Raw genomic sequence first — 21845 nt, 5'->3', positions numbered from 1 at the left:
AGATCCTCAACGAACCCTAGCTTTAGTTTGGGTGTATCCGACCTTTCATCAATTGTTCAAGTTGACTTCTGTAAGTACAGTAAATACGTTTAGCCCAGTTACATGCTACTTCCTCCCTGAATAACATGTGATAATCGCGTGGGCTTTATTATTTATGTGATAAAGATAAAGACTTAGCATTCACATATTTTTTCTTGAAATGATTTACAATGGTTATATAAGGTCATTGCGCACGCTCACTTTTTCAAGATCCTCAACGAACCCTAGTTTAAGTTTGGGTGTAACCGACCTTACTAGTTAGTTCCTCTTTCGTAGACCGTGCTGGTAATACCTGTCAAAAAATTAATCTGCATCATTCAACAGCTTTCAGTTTCATTTTGACAAGTTTCGAGCTGTCTCTTGGTTCAACCGCTTTGTTCCTCCTACCAACAGACTTAAGTGTGTTCTCTCCTGTTAGTGGATCCCGACATTTGTCACCAGCCTAGTGCACCAACTATACCAGTACATCCAAACGATACCAGGCAGACAGATATGGAAGGTAAGCAAACTGTACCTGTCAGTGAGTATTGCCCAAACCAAAGAAGTAGCCTGCATTATTTTATATCTTTTAGTTGGTTAAAAAGTTTTTGCCGTTGACACGTAAGCCTACTGTTGTTAACACTTTGTTAAATTGTTTTAAAAATAAATCTTATTTCAATTTTTGTAGGACCTGAGTAGTTTGAAATTCTTACATCATGATGTGTTGAATAGGGCAATTGAAGAAAGTTACAACATTTGACTGCATAGTGGAAATCAATTAAGGACACTAGAGGGATTGCACATGAATGTTGCTTCTCTCGGATCTATAACATAAAGAATAAACATTGTCGGTGCGGCGATCATCAGACAACTTGGCGTTAACATTAGTGTATGTGACCTTAACATGTAATGTCTTTCTAGCACTGTCGGGCGGTTTGTAGACCTCGAGAAACTTTAAGATGAGCTCTGTTTTTGTTTATACTGTCCTTGGTACGTAAGATTGCCAGCTTTTCTTCTACGCAGAGGTTGCACTGGACCGATTCACGTTTGTGAGTGTTTGATTCCTTTACTATCTCCCAGCTTATATTTTGGCTAATTCCCCCCCTTTTCAGGTGCCATATGTACTTTGACATTGCTGTTTCTTTTTGGTACTTTTCATGCCTGAGAGATTTTATGTGGTTGTTGAATAGCTGCTTAAAGGCATTGAAGACTCGCCCCAAACAGCCTGCCGCCATCTTTAAAAAGTTAACTTTCCGTTGCTTGCAAGTGAAGTTTTTCTCTTGTTGCTACAAAATGCAGACAGTAATGAAATGTGATACCTTGTTATCTTTATCTGGACCTGAGATGTCCACGCTGCTATGTACACTGTGTTGTGGGTATTGACCACAGCTGTATGTACTGACTGTACACTAGTTTCTAATTACTGACGGTAGCAAGCTGTGTGTGTATTTTCTGGGATCGATGGTGGTGTCTAACACTTCTGTTACGACTCATTCGAAAACTAGGTCAGATTACCGGCAAAGATGTTTCTTTCTGCGCAAGTCTTCACACCTTTGAAAGGGTCCTCCTGAAATGCCGATATACGACTTAGATTCTGGTGTCCGATGTGACTTGGGCTTTATATAATATTGCGCTGGTTAAACTTTTCCCATGTAGGTGGCAGCTTTCTACAGATATACAGTCACATGACCTAGTAGGGGTCGAATTGCTGGTCTGCTTGGTGATGTTAGAATCATGAGATTGAATGATTGATTCATATTGAAGCTGTAACTGACTTTCACAGCATTTGTGTTGAATATTTTGTGTAGCCTGTGGTCCCGAGGGAAGTGCTTTGTAAGTAAGCTTGAGGAATGTACCTTCTACATTGGTTTTCATGTCCATACTGAATGGGGGGTTGAACCAGATGATGTTCCTGGTACAACTATATGATATACTTGCTCTACTTCTATGTATTGAGCACTTTTGCAACAGGAAGTGAACATCTGAATCTTTGTTATATATATATATATATATATATATATATATATATATATATATATATATATATATATATATATAAATATATATATATACATATATATATATATATATATAAATATACATATATATATGTACATATATATATGTATATATATATGTATGTATATATATATATATATATGTGTATATATATATATATGTGTATATATATATATTTATATATATATATATATATATATATATATATATATATACATACATACATACATAAATATACACGAATGTATGTATGAACTATAATCATTGATGGGGTTAAATCTGATGCAAGACCTGGTTACAATTGGTGTACCCCAGGGATCCATATTAGGTCCACTTTTATTTATCAATTTATCATTTTTGTATTAATGACCTTCCTCATATAGTTTGGAATTGTTAGGTTTTTTTTTATGCCTACAGTATGATACTGCCATCATGAATAGTTCAAGAAACAAGTTAGATATTGAAAGGGTCATAAATTGGGACCTGTTTCTGATTGGAAGAACACTTATAAGCTGACACTTAATGCTTCTAAAACCAAGGTTATGACATTTGGCTCTTCTCAAATTATAAAAAATTTTAATCCCCTCAATATTAAACTTGATAATGATATTTGAAAATATGTATGTATTCAAAAACCTTGGAAAGTGGTTCGACCCGTTTCTTTAATGGGAAAAAACATTTTGACAAAATTACTGACAAAATATCACAAAAACTGGGTATTCTATAAAGAAATAATTGGTGTGTTGACCAGCATACACGTAATACTTTGTACAATGCTCTAATTGTACCCCATATTGATTATTGTTCTGCTGTTTGTACTACGGTGACGAACAAATTGGTTGACCGGGTTCAGATTCTTTGAAATTGTGCAGCTAGAGTAGTCCTGGCGTGTGGGCTTTGGAATGTGCATGTTACAGATATTTTTCCTGATTGAAATGGCTAAATGTCTGTCAACCTGCACGATATTTCAGGAATAATCTAATGTACTGATGTGTCCACGGCCTGGCTCCAGATTACCTTACTGATAATACTATTCTACTGAGAGATAGCCATTGGCACAGAACTAGATCTAGCTGCTCTAATATTGTTTTACTTGCTCCTGTTAGATCTGGGAATGGTAAAAGGTTAAAGGTCCTTTAAATTTTCTCGAGGCAGGTCATGGAACAGTCTTCCCCCAAATTTGAAATGCTTGCCAAATGGTAATATTTTTAAAAGCATTATGAAAACTTATATATTTTGTTTAGATGTCTGATATGTGTTTGTCTATCTTTTTTCTGTCCTTTTTGTGCTTTTGGATGTTTACCGTTTTTCTAAGTAAGTACTGCATAATATTGTATTTTGTATTGAGGGCTCCTCTGAAAGCAGTGCTTCTTCACTGAGCAGGTCTACCCTCATTAAAGATGACAATAATAGAAAATAATAATAAAAATATACATATACATATATATAGTTCAAATGGATATTTCTTTGCGGTAAATTATTTGTCAAAGTTCAGCAAAAGCATTAAACTGATTAAGTAATATAGTAATTAGAAGTACTTTCGTAACTCTGAGATTAGGTTCCAACATTTGGAAGTCCCCTGAGGGTGCAATTATTGCACAAAGCAACGATTTTACCCATATAGCATTACCGCTATCCCCGTTAGCATGAACATTTTCAGTTTAGTTTCATTGTTATTTATCATTGTTGTTGATGGTGACTGTTTGAATTGTTTTCATAACCCTCCATGTATTTTGCGATAAAAAATATATCTTAAAGCTGGCAGTATCGTCATTTCCATTAAAAAAAAAATGGTATTTGATAAGGTTTTATAATAAAAACATGTATTTGTTGTTTATAAAGGATTAGAAACTTGAATATTGTTTCTTTCAAGATAAATTGGTGCTAGAAATACTGCTTTCTGTTAATAACCAAGGCTTGGACATTATACAAGAAAAGTAATCAGCAGAAAGTATTGTGTGCGGAGGATAACTGAAACCCATTAATAATACTAAAGATATTGCTATACCTTGACTGGTCTAAAGTAAATAATTATTATTCAGGAAAGCGGCAAAATGTATACTGTTTTTAGGTCATATTTTGGTTTATATTGAGTGCCCTGTTTTTAGGTCATTGTCAGGTTTATGTAGTCCTCTGTTTTAAGGTCATTGTCAGGTTTATATGGAGTGCTCTGTTGTGAGGTCATAGTCCAGTTTATATGGACTGCTTTGTTTTTAGGTCATAGTCTGGTTTACATGGAGTGCTCTGTGTAAGGTCATTGTCCAGTTTATATGGACTGCTTTGTTTTTAGGTCATAGTCAGGTTTATGTAGTGCTGTTTTAGGTCATTGTCAGATTTACAGTATATGGAGTGCTCTGTTTTTAGGTCATTGTCAGGTTTATGTGAAGTGCTCTGTTTCAATGTTATTGTCTGGTTTATATGGAGTGCTCTGTTTTTTAGGTCATAGTCCAGTTTTTGGTTCCTTGCTTTTTGCAAAGCAAGGAACCTATGCATTCAACTTGGCGTGTGTGTGTGTGTGTGTATGTGACGCTTGCTTGTGTACACGATATCTCAATAAGGAAATGATGTATCATGATCAAACTTGGTGGGTGGATAGCACATAGTAAGAGGAAGACCCCTATTGTTTTTGGTGCCCACAAAGGTCACCAAAGGTCAGTTATGGTCCAAAAACCCAAAATATTAAAACTGCAATAACTCCCAGTGCCAATGTGCGACAAGGTTGTTATTTTGGGACAAGTTGTGAACTAGTTAGGGAAACATTTTGAAACTTAACGGGTCATGTGATCCGAGGTCACCAAAGGTCAATTAATGTTAAAAAACAAGTATTTTTGTGATAACTTGAGAACGAATTGTCCGTTAGGGTTGGGAGTTGCTTCAATGTAATCTAATTGTCGACCCGCATCTGGGTGACCCTTGACCTCAATTTGACCTCTGGTGACCTGTAAGTGTTTTGGGGATATTTACAGTTTCGATGCTACTTTCAGATGTCAAAGGTACCTTCTGATCATAAATGTCAATAGGTTGAACCCAGTGTGACCTTCGTGTGGGAAGTCATATGGGGTCAAAGTTAATTTTCAGACATGCATTTAATGCAATAACTCCCAGTGTCAAGGTGTGACACAGTTGATATTTTGGGACAAGTTGCAAGTGGTATAGAGGAGTATTTTCAAACTTAACGGTCATGTGATCCGAGCTAGTCACCAAAGATCAATTAATGTTAAAAAACTAGTATATTGGGGGAGAAAATGAGCAAAGAAAAAAAATGTTTGAATTTTTACAGTTTTGATGCTCTAATTAGGTCTCACAGATCAAATATGTCAATGGGTTGACCCCAGGTGACCTTTTCGTGTGAAGTTATATGAGGTCAAAGTTAATTTTCAGACATTTAGTGCAATAACTCCCAGTGCCATGGTATGACACGGTTGATATTTTGGGACAAGTTGTGAATGGGATGGTGGAACATTTTCAAACTTAACGGTCATGTGATCTGAGGTCACCAATGTTATCATATCTGTTGACCCGCTTGTAGGTGACCTTATATTTCTTACATTTTCGATGCCATATTCAGATCTCAAAAGTGCCTTCCAATCAAAAATCTGATCACAATTTGTGATCACAAAAGTGTTGGCTATAGTGTTGGTTACTTTATGGGTACATGTAGGACCACAATTACTTGGAATATTTGAGCCCAATCTTGCTATGATAATATTATGTGTATTGTCATATACCCCTACCCAAGGAACCACAGTGCCCTTGGGCTCTTGTTATGAAGTGCTCTCTAGTTAGGTCATTGTCAGGTTTATATGGAGTGCTCTATTTTTAGGTCATTGTCAGGTTTATATGGAGTGCTCTATTTTTAGATCATAGTCTGGTTTATATGGAGTGCTCTGTTTTTTGGTCATTGAGAGCGTGGTGGCCAATTGGCTTAGCTAGGCCTCGGACTCGTGATCCAAGGATTGCTGGTTCTATTCATGCCTAGTTCATTACGTAATTGTGTCCTTGGGCAAGATGCTTGATCTCACTTGCCTCTCTCCACCCAGGGGTTAAATGGGTACCTGTGAGGTAACTTGTCATTGGGCGCAGTATATAACTGCTGCCGCCTGGAGGGATTGTCTCTGGGACAGGTTATCATTGACCAGGGGTAATATAACATCTGTAAAACGCTTTGAGACCTATCGCTGGTGTAAAGCGCTATATAAAAAGCAAATATTGTTATTATTATATGAAGTGCTCTGTTGTTAGGTTATTGTTCCGTTTATATGGAGTGCCACTGATAGTTTTTGCTGCAATGTTGAGATCACTAATTTGGCGGAAGTAGGCTAAAGCAATGAACGGTTCAAGTGTCTTTATATCAGACATATATATATATCTTTTCCTAATGTGTGATAGGTCTAGAGATTTGTAAATTTGCACACGATCATAACAGTTTTTTAATCTAAAATTAGACGTGAAAAATGTTCGTAGAAGGGAAAGGAAAGGCAATAGGGGGGGGGGGGGGCAGGATGGGGGAGATCTCTTAAGCTGTGTGTCTGCGAGACATATTACCATATATATGAATCACAACAAGTCTCTCTCGTCACCCTCTATGTAATAATACACATTACACAGTACTTCCTGGCCTTATCTTCTAGGAAGGTAATATGTTTATCAGTTTCAAACTTGTCCCATGTAATTGTTAGCTTACATTCCTTCCCCTAATGCTCCCGTTACAATTGTTAGACATATTTCTTGATTGTTATTTACCTAATTCAGGCTTCAGTTATATCTTCCCGTAGCCAGCTTGAATGCGTTAATTGCGCACAGTCTTGTGCGAAGATCACAATATGTCATAAATACCTGGCGCTTATCAGATTTAATCCTTGCTTCGCGGCAAGAGGTAGATAGTTGGTTTATGGAGCAGAGAAACAAGCTCCAAGCGATATAAGATCGAATCCCGAGCCCGAATGGTCCCCTAAGAGAGAGTAATGGGTGAGAGATATGGGAGAAGAGGAATGAGGGGAGGAAGGAGAAGGAGCTTAGAGTGGCGAGAAAATAGAAAGAGAAAGAAAGAGAGTAAAAGAAAGAGTGCCTCCTGCGGTCCCGGCGACGTCCGCTAGAACCGGTAGAATATGACCACAGGGAAAGACAAAGGAAAAGAGACTTTAACTTGTGTGGTAACTTGGAGAAGTCAGATATTAACAAATTATTGTTATTGGTTAAAGAAGTTGGCCTAAGCACAGCACATTATCATAGTTTTTTCTTAATCCTCTCTTCTCAGAATATCTGAAGGGCATCAGGGTGAAAATTGAAGAGCAATTTGGCCATTTGCACTTTAGATTACTGTTGATTATTTTCAGCCCGAGACACATTTTTCATCATGTCTGCCTCTCTTTATAACCTTATCTATTCTTCTTTCCATTCAAAGGTAATACCCCGACGAACACTGGAGTTGATAGTGATACTGGTAGGTCTAGAGATTTTGTAAATTTGTACATGATCATAACAGTATTTTAATCTAAAATTAGACGTGAAAAATTATCATAGAAGGGAAAGGAAGGGCTGTAGGGGAGGCAGGATGGGGGAGGTCTTTTAAGCTGTGTGTCTGCGTGACAAATTTCCATATATATGAATCACAACAAGTCTCTCTCGTCATTTTTCATGTCTGCCTCTCTTTATAACCTTATCTATTCTTCTTTTCATTCAAAGGTAATACCCCGACGAACACTGGAGTTAATAGTGATACTGGTAGGTCTAGAGATTTTGTAAATTTGTACATTATCATAACAATATTTTGATCTAAAATTAGACGTGAAAAATGATCATAGAAGGGAAAGGAAGGGCTGTAGGGGGGGGCAGGATGGGGGAGGTCTTTTAAGCTGTGTGTCTGCGAGACAAATTACCATATATATGAATCACAACAAGTCTCTCTCGTCATTTGTCATGTCTGCCTCACTTTATAACCTTATCTATTCCTTTCCTATTCCTTTATCTATTCCACAGCGAGTCTCACAGAAGTTGATAATGTTATCGAAAATGCCATCGAGAAAATAAACAAGTGAGTGAATGCTCAACATTATCACTATATGTATAGTCTTTGTAACATTATTTTCTATAATGACTTTATTTTCTATACTGACATTATTTTCTATACTGACATTATTTTCTATAAATCTATAATAACATTATATTCTATAATAACATTACTTTCTATAATGACATTATTTTCTGTAATGACATTATTTCTGTGATGACATTATTTCCTGTAATGACATTATTTTCTGTAATGACATTATTTTCTATAACAACATTATTTTCTATAATAACATTATTTTCTATAATGACAAAGTTGATTTAGTTTACAAACTATCCTCCAAACTTCAATCATTTTTTTCTCTGCCATGTCAAAGGTCATTAGAAGGTAATCCAACTCAAGATGAAATGACCACTGATCCATTGGGGTTAAAAAAGAACAGTCTCGACGAACATCAACGTCAAGGTTTGAGGTGGTTGTTATGGAGAGAAGGGCAACACCCTTGTGGTGGCATACTGGGTAAGTCTATGATGTCGCTGTCAACTAATGTGCTTTTATTTTCCTGTTTTCAACAGCTATATGCTAGAGGATAGGAGGCCACACTTGCTTGAATGTAAGAGGCACAAGGCATGAACAAAACTGTAAATTGATCCTCTGTGCTAACAGTGGTGCCTAAAGGGAGCTCTGCCAAATATTTTTGTGACCTGCGCATTAAAATGTCAAAGAGCCGCATTTAGTTTCACGAGCCACAGTTTGGCCACCCCTGTACTAGAGGAGTGTGTGACGCCCTGATATTTCTGTGACCTACACATTAAAATGTCAAAGAGCCGCATTCAGTTTCACGAGCCACAGTTTGGCCACCCCTGTACTAGAGGAGTGTGTGGCGCCCTGATGTTCTAGTGTAATAGCCACATATTACGATATATGATATTCTAGCCATGTGTTATCCACAGTGAAATGTGTGTGACATTTGGGTGTGTTAGTGCATTACCTTACCATGTTAGTGTGATACCCATAGAATGTTTGATAGTACTGTAAATTACCGTATATATGACAGTTCACAGTTAAAAGACATACAGTCATGTAATATTCATAGAGCTCTATACCAGCATAGTTAATTTATTCTGTAAGTTCCTTTAATTCCATTCTAGCAGCTCTGAAGATAGTCCACAGATTTAAGGCATGCATGTGAGCGTGTCGACTTGTCTGTTTTCATGCTCGAATATACAGAAATAGTTAACAAAATTGTTCATATAATGACCTACATTGTAACATCCTTATGGAACATAAAGACTTTAAACACAGGTGTTCAATTTTAGGTGACATGTGTTTCATGTCTATAAGCCATGCATTATTAGGCGTTGCCGGGAGCACCATATCATAATCCCACCATTAATAATACCTCTGTGTCAATATGAATAAACTTCTTTCCATTTGTAAGTTTCAGACCCTTCTGTTCATCTTGTTTGACCAACATATCGATGCTTCATCTGTTTACATTTCTTCTTTCATTATTATTCATCAAGGTTTAATATTCTTGAACTGCGTGTTTGTTTAAACCATTCCTTTCCTGCACAGCTGATGACACTGGTTTAGGAAAGACTCTCACAATGATAGCTCTAGTAATGAAACAGAAGGAAGCTGCAGGAGCAGCTGAGGGGGAAGCTGCAGGAGCAGCTGAGGAGGAAGAGGATTTAGAAGAAGAAGATGATTCAGAAGAAGAAGAGGATTCAGAAGAAGATGATGATCCAGAAGAAGAAGAGGATTCAGAAGAAGAGGTTTCAGAAGGAGAGGATTCAGAAACAGAAGAAGATGGAGAGAAACCGAAGGCCGAAGATGAAGCCAAGGCCAAGGATGAAACTAGTGGTATGTATCACACTTATTAAAAGTTTCTCCACTTTTTTTTTTAATTAAAATGATTGAAACAGATGTCAAACTTATGAACCCAGCATTAATGGTGCCACTCTTCTTGAGGCTTTTTCTTCCCCAGTCCTAAATTCAGAAGAAGATGTTATACCGTCAAATAGATAGTTTTAATACCAGTTGGATACATTTGATGGAGAATCAGAGAATCTCTTCATTTATGAAGAGATAACATAGCCTGAGATGGATGTAGAAAATAAGAAAGAGAGTGTGAAATGAAGTACATTGATCCAAGTCCCACCTCCATACCTCCTCGTTCCAATTTTGAGAGATATGAAGTGTTGAAAATTATTCCCTTTAATTTGGATGAGGTCATTGCATAAAAATTGAGTGTGGTCATACGTGGACTGCCAAAAAGTGATTTTGTTTGCCTTGATTGTATAAACTTGTAAATAAATTCAACTTTGTGATGGGATGTTATGTTAAGTTGGTAAAAAGAATGGACAAGTGACTTCACCACAAATAAACAGTGATTTCAATTATGGGTAGTGGGGAGGGGGGGAGGGGAGAGATGAGTCTTAATTTCATCAGTGAAAAACAATGAAAAAAAAAGACAGATGAATGTGTTGACCAAGTGTGACTCCACAAAGTCGTATGCAATGCTCTTATCCAGATAAACAGAACTGAATTATTTTAGAAATCTTACATTTCTTAATGGGATCTTCAGTGTTTCTGTAGAGAGCCCTGCCATGTCAGTTCTAACAGTGAGGTAGATACAGCTCTGGGTACTAATCATAGGCGTAGGAGGCAGGGGGGGGGGCTTTTTGTGAAAATTTGGGCAATATGATGAGAATTTGTGAGCACCCTCTGAGAGAAAAATAATGTGCAATGTGTTTTTCAATGGTTAAAGTGATATGATTATTACTTCCCCAATACTTCTAACCAATATGTAAGGGTAATAACACGGCAAATGATTGTGTTATTGGCATGCAATGTAATAACTGATGTGTGCCTACATGCACATTGACATGCTGAATGTGCACGGAGCGCGCGAAAAATTTAAGTTACATTTTTCGAGCAAGTCGTTACAGCCTCCCAAAATCAAATTGGGCTCCTACATCTATGGTACTAATGCTCAAGGTATATCCTGTTTTTGGTTCCTTGCTGAAAGCAAAGGAACCTATGTATTCAGGTTGGCGTGTGTGTGTGTGTGTGTGTGTATGTGTGTGTGTGTGTGTGTGTGTGTGTGACGCTTAAGCTTGTATGCACGATAACTCAACAAGGGATTGACTGATCATGATCAAACTTGGTGGGTGGGTGGCCCATAGTGAGTAGATGAACCCTATTGTTTTTGGTGCCCACAAAGGTCACCAAAGGTCAGTTATGGTCCAAAAACCCAAAATACTAAAACTGCAATAACTCCCAGTGCCAATGTGCGACAAGGTTGATATTTTGGGACAAGTTGTGAACTGGTTAGGGCAATATTTTGAAACTTAACGGTCATGTGATCTGAGGTCACCAAAGGTCAATTAATGTTAAAAAACTAGTATTTTTGCGATAACTTGAGAACGAATTGTCCGTTAGGGTTGGGAGTTGCTTCAGTGTAATCCAATTGTCGACCCACATCTGGGTGACCCTTGACCTCAATTTGACCTTTGGTGACCTTTTCATGTTTTGGGGATTTTTACAGTTTCGATGCTATTTTCAGATGTCAAAGGTACCTTCCGATCATAAATATGGATAGGTTGACCCCCGTGTGACCTTTGTGTGCGAACTTATATGGGGTCAAAGTTTTCGGTTAGAGTTAGGATGGCTGTACAGACTTATCGTGTTGATTTTTGGAATCAGCAGATCAAACTACATTTGAAACCAAGGTCAAAAGGTCAAAGGTCACATTAGAAAAAATGTGCTTAGTTTGGGAGAAAACGGGCGAAAAAGAAAATGTTTGGTTTTGATGCTAGATTTGGATATCAAAGGTACCTTCCGATCAAAAATGTCAATGGGTTGACACCCGGGTGACCTTTGTGTGTAAAGTTATACAAGGTCAAAGTTAATTTTCAGACATTTAATGCAATAACTCCCAGGGCCAAGGTGTAACAAGGTTGATATTTTGGGACAAGTTGCAAATGGTATAGAGGAATATTTTCAAACTTAACGGTCATGTGATCCGAGGTCATCAAAGGTCAATTAATGTTAAAAAACTAGTATTTTCGGTGAGAAAATGGGCAAAGAAAAAAATGTTTGAATTCTTACAGTTTTGATGCTATATTCACGTCTCACCAATCAAAAATGTCAATAGGTTTACCCCAGGTGACCTTTGTGTGTGAAGTTTTATGAGGTCAAAGTAAAATTTCAGACATTTAGTGCAATAATTCCCAGTTCCAAGGTGTGACACGGTTGATATTTTGGGACAAGTTGCAAATGGTATAGGGGAATATTTTCAAACTTAACGGTCATGTGATCCGAGGTCACCAAAGGTCAATTAATGATAAAAAACTAGTATTTTTGCGATAACTTGAGAACGAATTGTCCGTTAGGGTTGGGAGTTGCTCCAATTTAATCCAATTGTCGACCCACATCTGGGTGACCCTTGACCTCAATTTGACCTCTGGTGACCTTTTCATGTTTTTGGGATTTTTACAGTTTCGATGCTATTTTCAGATGTCAAAGGTACCTTCTGATCATAAATGTCAATGGGTTGACCCCCGTGTGACCTTCGTGTGCGGAGTTATACGAGGTCAAAGTTAATATTCAGACATCGAATGCAATAACTCTCAGTTCCAAGGTGTGATATGGTTGATATTTTGGGACAAGTTGCAAATGGTATAGGGGAATATTTTCAAACTTAACGGTCATGTGATCCGAGGTCACCAAAGGTCAATTAATGATAAAAAACTAGTATTTTTGCGATAACTTGAGAACGAATTGTCCGTTAGGGTTGGGAGTTGCTTCAATTTAATCCAATTGTCGACCCACATCTGGGTGACCCTTGACCTCAATTTGACCTCTGGTGACCTTTTCATGTTTTGGGGATTTTTACAGTTTCGATGCTATTTTCAGATGTCAAAGGTACCTTCTGATCATAAATGTCAATGGGTTGACCCCCGTGTGACCTTTGTGTGCGGAGTTATACGAGGTCAAAGTTAATTTTCAGACATTGAATGCAATAACTCTCAGTTCCAAGGTGTGACATGGTTGATATTTTGGGACAAGTTGCAAATGGTATAGGGGAATATTTCAAACTTAACGGTCATGTGATCCGAGGTCACCAAAGGTCAATTAATGATAAAAAACTAGTATTTTTGTGATAACTTGAGAACGAACTGTCCGTTAAGGTTGGGAGTTGCTTCAATGTAATCCATTTGTCAACCCGCATCTGGGTGACCCTTGACCTCAATTTGACCTCTGGTGACCGTTTCGTGTTTTGGGGATTTTTACAGTTTCGATGCTATTTTCAGATGTCAAAGGTGCCTTCTGATCATAAATGTCAATAGGTTGACCCCAATGTGACCTTCGTGTGCGAAGTTATACGAGTTCAAAGTTAAATAATATTAATGAGGTCACAGGTCAAACGTGAAAAACTCCCAAGTTGCAATAACTTAGCTACTATTTATTGGAATTTCGTCAAACTTGGTATGATGATATTGGTAGATAGTCTCCACACACTGATGTGTGTTGCAATTGATATCATGCATGTTTTTAAGGAGGGGGGGGGGGGCTAGCATTATTTCGTTATGAAAAGTTTGTATGCACAATAACTCAACGAGGGAATGACCAATCATTACCATACTTGGTGAGTGGGTGGCCCATAGTAAGTAGATTATCCCTGTTGATGTTGGTGCTCATTTCATGAATATTAATGAGAACATGGGGTCAAACGTGAAATACTCCAAATTGCAATTACTTGGCTACTATTACTAGTCGGAATTTCGTCAAACTTGGTATGATGATAATGGTAGATAGTCTTCACACACTGATGTGTGTTGCAATTGATATCAGGGCTTACCATTACTTTGGCAACAAAAGTTTGTGAGCATAAATTACTGTTGTTGTATTAGGGCTTTGTTAGAAATTTCCCTATGAATGGAACTAATGAACAGCAGCAAGGAACCATGAAGTGTTTTCATTCTGGTTGATTTTGTGTTGTGTTGAAACATATCTCAATTTATGTGCTAGTTGTAAAAATATGTTTAGAAAGATCTTGTCTTCAAATAATTATGTTTAGAATCACAGGTCCAGAATATTCCAATTTTTATCAGAGACCTAGGTACACTTTTACTGACACTCAAACTTCAACTCAATAGAGTGGACGTGATTGAAAATACCTCTAAGAAGCTATCTGATTGGTTCGTGAACAGACATTTGTTTAGTTGCCAACCAATCGGTGGTATGTTTGTTCGAATATGTCACACTATTTACAAAAAAGGGAACTTGCAGGTTACCTTTGCCCAGAAGCGTTCATCAGAGATTCCTCAAAGGAATTATTCTTAGTGATTTCAGAGACTGCAGCTTGTCAAGTTTCACAGAATTAGAAATGACAGTGCGCTCTTTTGATTAAGGGCGAGGATGGGGATCCCATTGATTAGCATCGTCGATATAAATGAATTACTTCAAACCAATCTGTGAATTGATAACTATGTTGTAAACTTGGCTCAACTCCTAGCTGGAGGTGCCAAAAAAAGTCCTAAAGTTTCCTATTGGGTATTTTACTCTAGCACTTGTAGCAGCGTCCGAGGATTTGTTAGCATCTTGCACCACTCTAATCGTTTGCCCCAAGTCACTGATTAAACACTGGGAAATGGAAGTAAAAAGATGGTGCAACACAGGGAAACTGAAAGTCGATAAATACCACGGACGTAAGCGAAAAACCAAGAGGGCCGAGGATCTGATCAATTGTGACCTGGTCATAACTACCTACAAGACCATCTCCAAAGAACTGAAGGGATTAATCAAAGATAAGAAAGGCGATGAAGCTGCGACTGTGAGTATTCTTCTGATCTAAATCTCTTAGGTCTTTTTGAATTTTCTCTTGCTCACTCAGACAAATATAAAAGCCAAAAAAAAATCCATAGAAGAATGAATTTTTTTTTGGTAATGCTTTTCCAAGAAATTGAAATTGAGGGACATTACATACTGTAGCCCATCAATTAATCAAAAAAATAATAATAATATAGCGCCAAATATCCAAAGTCAATGTAAGGTTTCAGTGGCGCTAAGAGTCGGGAAAATTGTTTTTGAGAACAGATAAGTCTTTAGTTTCCTTTTAAAAGTGTTGAAGTTTTAGGATCTGTTTTAATGCCGGGGGGGGGGGGGGGCAGAGGGGAGGGGAGTACAGTAAGTTTCAAAGTTTCAGGAACTGCAACAGAAAATTTTTTACAAGGAGGATGCAGTACCACCTACTGTTAACCTCATTAATTTTAATTGAAATTTTTATGATAGATAGTTTGTCATTTACTAAAGTACAATTTGGGTTCCAAGCAATAACTTGGGAATGACAAAACATAACTGCAACTGTTACTGATTCAGAAAATATGTACATATACTGTGCAAATAAAGATATAGTATTATGAAATTCTTATCACTGCTCTACTTTCTAGGTTTGCTTTTATTTTGTGTAAAATTTATTGCAAAACAATAATTCCCCCCCAATCCACCCCACCCACCCTTCAAAAATGAATTGTTTATTACAAGCTCCTTGACAGAGTTGTAACAGACCCACTAACTTTTCCTGACTTGAGTTGACTCACTGACTTAAATCACTGTAGGAAGAAACATGACAAGTTGTATCATGAGTCACTTTACTCAAGAAATATAAGTTTTGAAGTCAAGTTGCCAACCAATCGGTGGTATGTTTGTTCGAATATGTCACACTATTTGTAAATTAGGGACTGTGTAGGTAGTTTGCCCAGAAGTGTTCGTCAGATATTCCTAAAAGGAACTCTCAGTGATTTCAGAGGCTGCAGCTTGTCAAGTTTCACGGAACCAGAAGTGACTGCACTCTGTTGATTAAGGGCGTGGATGGAGATCCCATTGATTAGCATCGTCAATATAAATTAATTACTTTTAACCAATCTGTGAATTGATAACTACTTTGTAATCTTGGTTCAACCTACTAGCTGGAAGCAAAAGATCGTCCTAAAAGTTGCTTCTTGCAAAGTCAACCTAATGTTTCAGTGGCGCTAAGAGTCAAGAAAATGTTTTTGAGAACAGATAAGTCTTTAGTTTCCATTTATAACAATTTTTTGTGGACAATAGAGAAAATTGGACAGAAAATATGTTTTGTTCTTGACGCAATTGCTTAGAAATTTTTCTTCATCAGCTGCAAATTCCATTTAGTTGTTATCAATTCTTTAGTAGAATTAGCCCAAAATGCTTCAAAATCTGCGAGTTGTTTAGTACAGTAGTCATAAGGTATCTTTTTGACAAGTCCTTTGTCGACACTTTATCGAAAAATATGTTACAAAAACACTAGAAGAAGAAATTTGTTTTTTATCCCTCAGGATGTTAAAGTTTTGAAGTTATCTGACCGACCAATTCCGCTCCAGATAGTTTGGGAAAGGATCATCTTAGACGAGGCCCACAAGATCAAGAACCCCAAGAGTAAATCAGCCATGACGATCTGTATACTGCAGGCCAGGTCTCGTTGGGCCATCACGGGAACGCCAATACAGAACGAATTGCTGGACTTGTATTCCTTACTCAGGTAAGTGTGCCCCCCCTCCCCCCCCCCCAACCTTGGTAATTTCTCCAGTGGATATAGTGGGTTGCTTTTAACCTGCTTAAGCAAATCATCTTGAAGGTTTTGAATTCAAGTGCTCAGAGGTTGTTTCCATTCAAGGACCACCCTCAGTTATCCCATCCAAAATGGCCCTCCAAAAAGACATTAATTTAACCATAATACACAATAATACAGAATATTGGCTCTTCCTCTGGAGGGTGGCCAACCAGGCAAGACTCATTTTGGAGAACCCTTTCAGGTGTGTAGTTTGCATTTGGTGGTATACAGCTCTCCAATGGTAATACAGGTGTCCTATGGTAGTACAGGTGTCCTATGGTGAACTCACCTTAGAGCATTCTAGTATTGGTCCCATCCTTGAGTTAACTTCACCGGCTCCCTGTTGAGCCAACGCTAGCTACTCTTCAACCTTGAAATGCAAAACCATTTTTGATATTTTGTTGTTGTTGATTTGTTTGCCATTAGCTGCAAGCCAGTATACTGTACTTGCATCATAACAACCAGGTTTTAGTAAAGTTCCTATCCCCTCCCCTCTACCCCTCCAAGAGGATATCAACAAATTATGCCACATAATGAGGTGTAACTTTAATATACATATCATGTCTATGACATTCCCTACAGGAAGCCGATGATAGGTGCAGATATATCTGAGATTTTCAGCATATGTGGAGAATTTATATTTGAAATACAAAAACAACATGTATGATCTTTTGTGTTTGTTGCTGTTACAGATTCCTGAAATGCTCTCCGTTTGATGAGCTCAAGGTGTGGAAGAAACTGGTGTGCAAACCAGATGGTAAGAGATTTATACAACAGGATTTTCTGTTTTAATTATAAGACTCAGATACCTTAAAATGGCACATGTATGCTGTTTAGCTGTAATGCATGCATCAAAATGGAGACAAACCCTCCAAAGGGAGAGGAAGGTAGCTGGTTGCCAAGGTATCCAGACTCTATCATAAAATACCCCAGAGGTTATTGTAGATCACATCTGCCCAGTATATGCACAGACAAGAGAGCAACCTCGAGTGACAGCCACTGGTTGCTGAAGAGTGGGTCTCAGCTCTCTATATATGTTTTTAATAACAAGGGCTTGAATTAAGAGATAGTATGAGCAAATATAGAAATTCAGCTAGATTTTCATTTGAAGTGGCCAAGCACCACAGCAGCTGCTTTTATGCCCTCAAAAGAACATCAAGTCAATTTTCAAAATAGGAAAGGTCACCAGAGGAGAACTTTCCAAAGTGGTAGAAAACATGTACAAAATTGACAGGAGACCAAAACGATACAAATTCTTTGCTTTTACACTTTTCCTTCAGTACATTCTCAACTGTCCCATCAAGTCAATGTTTAATAATTGGAATCATTGTCAGTATGGGCAAGTTTGAAAAAAGGGCACTTCACTTGTTGCGGTGGTCAACTTTTTAAGACCAATCCGGCAAGTGGTAGGGGCACCCACTTTAATCTGTGTCATCGGTTATGTCTATCCCTGGATGTAAACATTACCTAGTCGATGAATATGTCAAATTGTCATTGAATATTCAGTTTGTTGTGAACATATCAACCTTATATGTGTGTGTGTGTGTGCAAATGACCTTGCTTCAGTTTTCTGCTGAAAGAATGACTAGTTTTCTGTTGAAACAGAGCCATGAAGCAAGCGATTCAGGTGGACTGTTTTTCTCACTCCAGGCCAGTAAAATGAAAATAAAGCATGCTCTGCATGTAGATATCTGGACTAAGGATAAGGTGTAAGGATTGGGTTTGGGTAAAGTTGGAAACGAACCTCTCACAGTTAGAACAGTTTCAAAATGAGAAGTCAACCTTAGAATCAACACACCTCCACTACAAAATTCCTTCCGAGAATACTTGCTACTTGAACAAAATGCTTGGAATACACTATGGCATTATCCTAGCACAATACATAATTACATGTTGTGGTTGCAGTGAATGGCCAAAGGTGGCAGAAAAGCTGCCTACCTCCTTCTCCCATCATCTCCCCCCCCCCGTCCCCCTCCTCACCCTGTCTTATAATAAGATAGATATTGTTTTACAGACTTAGACACATGCCTTGTAGTAGGAGTAAATCATATGACATTGAAGCTGTTGGTATTTTGTATACTACTCTGCTACTGTCTGTTTAACAATAGTAGAACCGTGACTTATGAGGCACGTGACGAGACTCGCTATGAAAAGGTAGTCAGTAAGTTTGTACCATTGCCGTATATTTCTAGCGAAGTTTGATGAATTTACAACTCTTGCATTAGTTTTGTTTCTATTCAGAAGTATAAAAAAATGTAGCTTTGAAATCTGATAAATAACAGGCCATGTTTGGTTTAAAATATGTAAGATTTGCAATTTTGTGGTTAGTTGTATGTATGTATAATGTACATGTTGCATACAGGAGAAAGCATGATAACTAATTGTACACATAGAGGATGGAAACTGCACATTCCTCTGTGGTCGAACAGTGCAGTTTACAACAAAGAAACTATTGTGGGCAAGTTTGGCAATATATTTTCCATTCTTTCTTTACTTCTTTTCTTCTAAGGAAGTGGAAACAAGTGGCTGGCAACCCTAATGAAGGCCTTGCTTCGACGGCGACCCTTGGTAAGTATTTCTCTTCTAATATTGTTATAGCCCCCTCATCATCTTTCTGTGTCTACATCTCTACCAACTACATATTAAATGATCTTTAAGGGCAAGGTGGACTTCTTTCATTTCTTAAACCCCATTCTTAGCTGTTCTATCACAAATCATTCATCCAGGATAATTGATGCTGTAAACAACTTAAATCAGGCAGCCAAATTTGTATGGTTGCCTATTGATATCTTTATTGCTTCTGAAGAAGTTGTACATCAAAAGAGCCCTTTGAATTCATTTTGATAATTTCTTGATGTTATTGGATGGTAAAGAATGCAATATTTTTTTTTTTTAATTAATAGCTTGACCATAGTCAGGGTCATTGCAAATAATTGATGATAAGGTTGATAATTTTGGATATTCACCAATTTTGCTTTTGTATGAGAATAGACACTGATATAAGATAAGTGTCTGAGTAATGAATGGATTAGATTTTAGACACTCACTCATGAATATTCACATGGTGAAAAAAATCTAGGGGAGTGTCTTAGACGACTCATTCCCTGGTACGAGTATTAATAAATTGTTCTTTGAACCCAGAGTGATGTTTTCTGTACAGAAACCTTGGTACAAATATTGAGACTTTGATCAAGTGATAAATTTTTAAATATGTTGCTTCGTTTGCACAATTGTTTTACAATTGTCTGCAGCATGCAATCAGTTTATGGGTGTCAGTATCCTTTCATTTATTAGTCTTAAAAAAATAATTATGAATTGATAAAGACAAAACAAAAAAGAATGTTTTCGTAAGGCTTAATATTGGTTTTGATCTTGTAGTTAAGTAAATGAATGCCTAGCAATGGAATAGCAGTGTTGAAAATATTGACAAATTTAGCAAACCCTTGTTCTACTTGAAAGGTTAGTCACTGGGATTGTGTATTCCACAAGCTGTTTTTACTTAACCCCCCAACCCCTCCCCTCCCCCTAAAACCCCCATATACATAACAGCTGATATGTGAACTAATTCAATGCTGTATTTTTTCTCCCATAATGCAGGTTGATCCACCAATGAATATCATCACACACAAAATCAAGCTCTCTAGCCAAGAACAGAAGATCTATGAGAAACTCATTAATATTTTCAAGTAATCCATCCTCCTTTTTCTTGTTTTAGCTTGTTTATTTATTATGACAAAAACAGAATCTCTACGTAATAATCTCTACTAAATCTGTGTTATCTTAACTGAAATATAACTCAGCATGTTTCAGAACTTTTTCCAAATTGGTTCACATTTTGTTATGCACACACATTTTAAAATTTGTATGCACTGGCAACATTGAAATTTTAACACATCTAAACTGATGGAAATGATGACACCATGTTACATATGTTAAACCACCCTTACCAAAAACCAAACTTACTCCCCAGGGTGATGAACGTCTGCCAACTTTTGTGCCCCTGCCCCCAAAACTTTGTGTCCTACGTATTTAGACCAAATACCTCAATCTTTTAATTTGATTTAATACGAGATCTATGTAGTGTTCACCTGACTGTTCCTATTAATTAAGTAAACAGATAAGTCCAATACAGAATATGTTTGTGTCCCTCAAATTTTCAGTGCAATATTTTCTTTTTTAATTTAAACACCTTCAAAGGGGCTACCTAGTTGCATCGTTCCCTAATACAACATTTGTGAACTCAAGTAGCAAATTGAATATTAAATAAAATTCTTTTCTTTTCTTCAGAAAAAAAGTAGAGGAATATACAAATTCCCAGAATAACAAAGGAGACGTACTGGAATCATCAAGCGGTCGGTCAGCCAATGCATTCGCAACTCACGGTCAGGCGACTGCCGTCGAAAAGACCCACGCAGGTGGCGTGGGTGGAGGCGCAGAGGAAACAGCAGCTGCCCCCAGCGGTAAAATGAGTGGCACCCAGGTGTTGACATGGCTCCTACGATTACAGCAGTGTTGCACTCACCTGAGTCTGTTGCAGGAGGTCAGTTTTGTGGGGGTTCTGGGGATATGTTGTATTTTAGTAATGTTGGTGAAATGGACACGAAAGGCTTATAGAGAAGGGGTGAACAGTCAAATGAATGACAGAAGACACCAGTAGCTGCGGTTGACTCAATCTATTCTTACAATAAAACAGCCTCTGTAAAACAACATACAGAACAAATCATACGATAAAAACAAACATAATCAACACTTAAAACACTTAAAAACTTAAAATGATATGAATATGCAAATATGACCTCATTAGTATGCAAACAGATAATATTAATGCTTCACACTTTCTAGTTCAACTCTCTTCTAAGTTGGTAAGTATCACCATAAAAATTTTCCTTTGGTTCATGTAATATAACTCTCAGAAAACATCAGTATCAGTGATAACATGCACAGAGTAAAACTGCATGGATCTGTATGGACAGAAAAGAAACTTTATTCACAATGTTTACACTTGACCCTTGACATGATAACTCACCAGGCTAAAAATAGATACAAGTTCTGGACTTCAGCAAATGGCAAGCATCATGGTTGGTAGATACCCAAGGTAGAGGAGAACTTACACCAAACCCTAACAACGGAAACACAAAACTCTTATACTTGACTTGGTTT

General features: G+C 37.4%; 2 protein-coding genes across 2 annotated transcripts in view; both read left to right on the top strand.

Moving 5' to 3' along the window:
- The window catches only part of LOC139967319 (transcription termination factor 2-like), a 69136-nt gene that overhangs the window by 29076 nt on the left and 18215 nt on the right, over nucleotides 1-21845 (top strand). The window contains exons 6-17 of the mRNA XM_071970984.1: nucleotides 433-538; nucleotides 7442-7480; nucleotides 7723-7761; nucleotides 8017-8071; nucleotides 8424-8566; nucleotides 9626-9913; nucleotides 14626-14891; nucleotides 16411-16613; nucleotides 17378-17442; nucleotides 19195-19253; nucleotides 20283-20371; nucleotides 20973-21225. Coding sequence (XP_071827085.1) covers nucleotides 532-538; nucleotides 7442-7480; nucleotides 7723-7761; nucleotides 8017-8071; nucleotides 8424-8566; nucleotides 9626-9913; nucleotides 14626-14891; nucleotides 16411-16613; nucleotides 17378-17442; nucleotides 19195-19253; nucleotides 20283-20371; nucleotides 20973-21225 — 1506 coding nt within the window. The 5' untranslated portion in view covers nucleotides 433-531. The remainder of the gene's footprint in view (nucleotides 1-432; nucleotides 539-7441; nucleotides 7481-7722; nucleotides 7762-8016; nucleotides 8072-8423; nucleotides 8567-9625; nucleotides 9914-14625; nucleotides 14892-16410; nucleotides 16614-17377; nucleotides 17443-19194; nucleotides 19254-20282; nucleotides 20372-20972; nucleotides 21226-21845) is intronic.
- The window catches only part of LOC139967320 (isocitrate dehydrogenase [NAD] subunit beta, mitochondrial-like), a 119882-nt gene continuing 111611 nt past the window's right edge, over nucleotides 13575-21845 (top strand). The window contains exon 1 of the mRNA XM_071970985.1: nucleotides 13575-13578. The gene's annotated coding sequence lies outside the window, so the exon portion shown is untranslated. The remainder of the gene's footprint in view (nucleotides 13579-21845) is intronic.

The sequence above is a fragment of the Apostichopus japonicus genome, chromosome 5 (genome assembly GCF_037975245.1).
Source record: "Apostichopus japonicus isolate 1M-3 chromosome 5, ASM3797524v1, whole genome shotgun sequence".
NCBI lineage: Eukaryota > Metazoa > Echinodermata > Holothuroidea > Aspidochirotida > Stichopodidae > Apostichopus > Apostichopus japonicus.
This window is presented reverse-complemented; position numbering and strand designations above follow the sequence as displayed.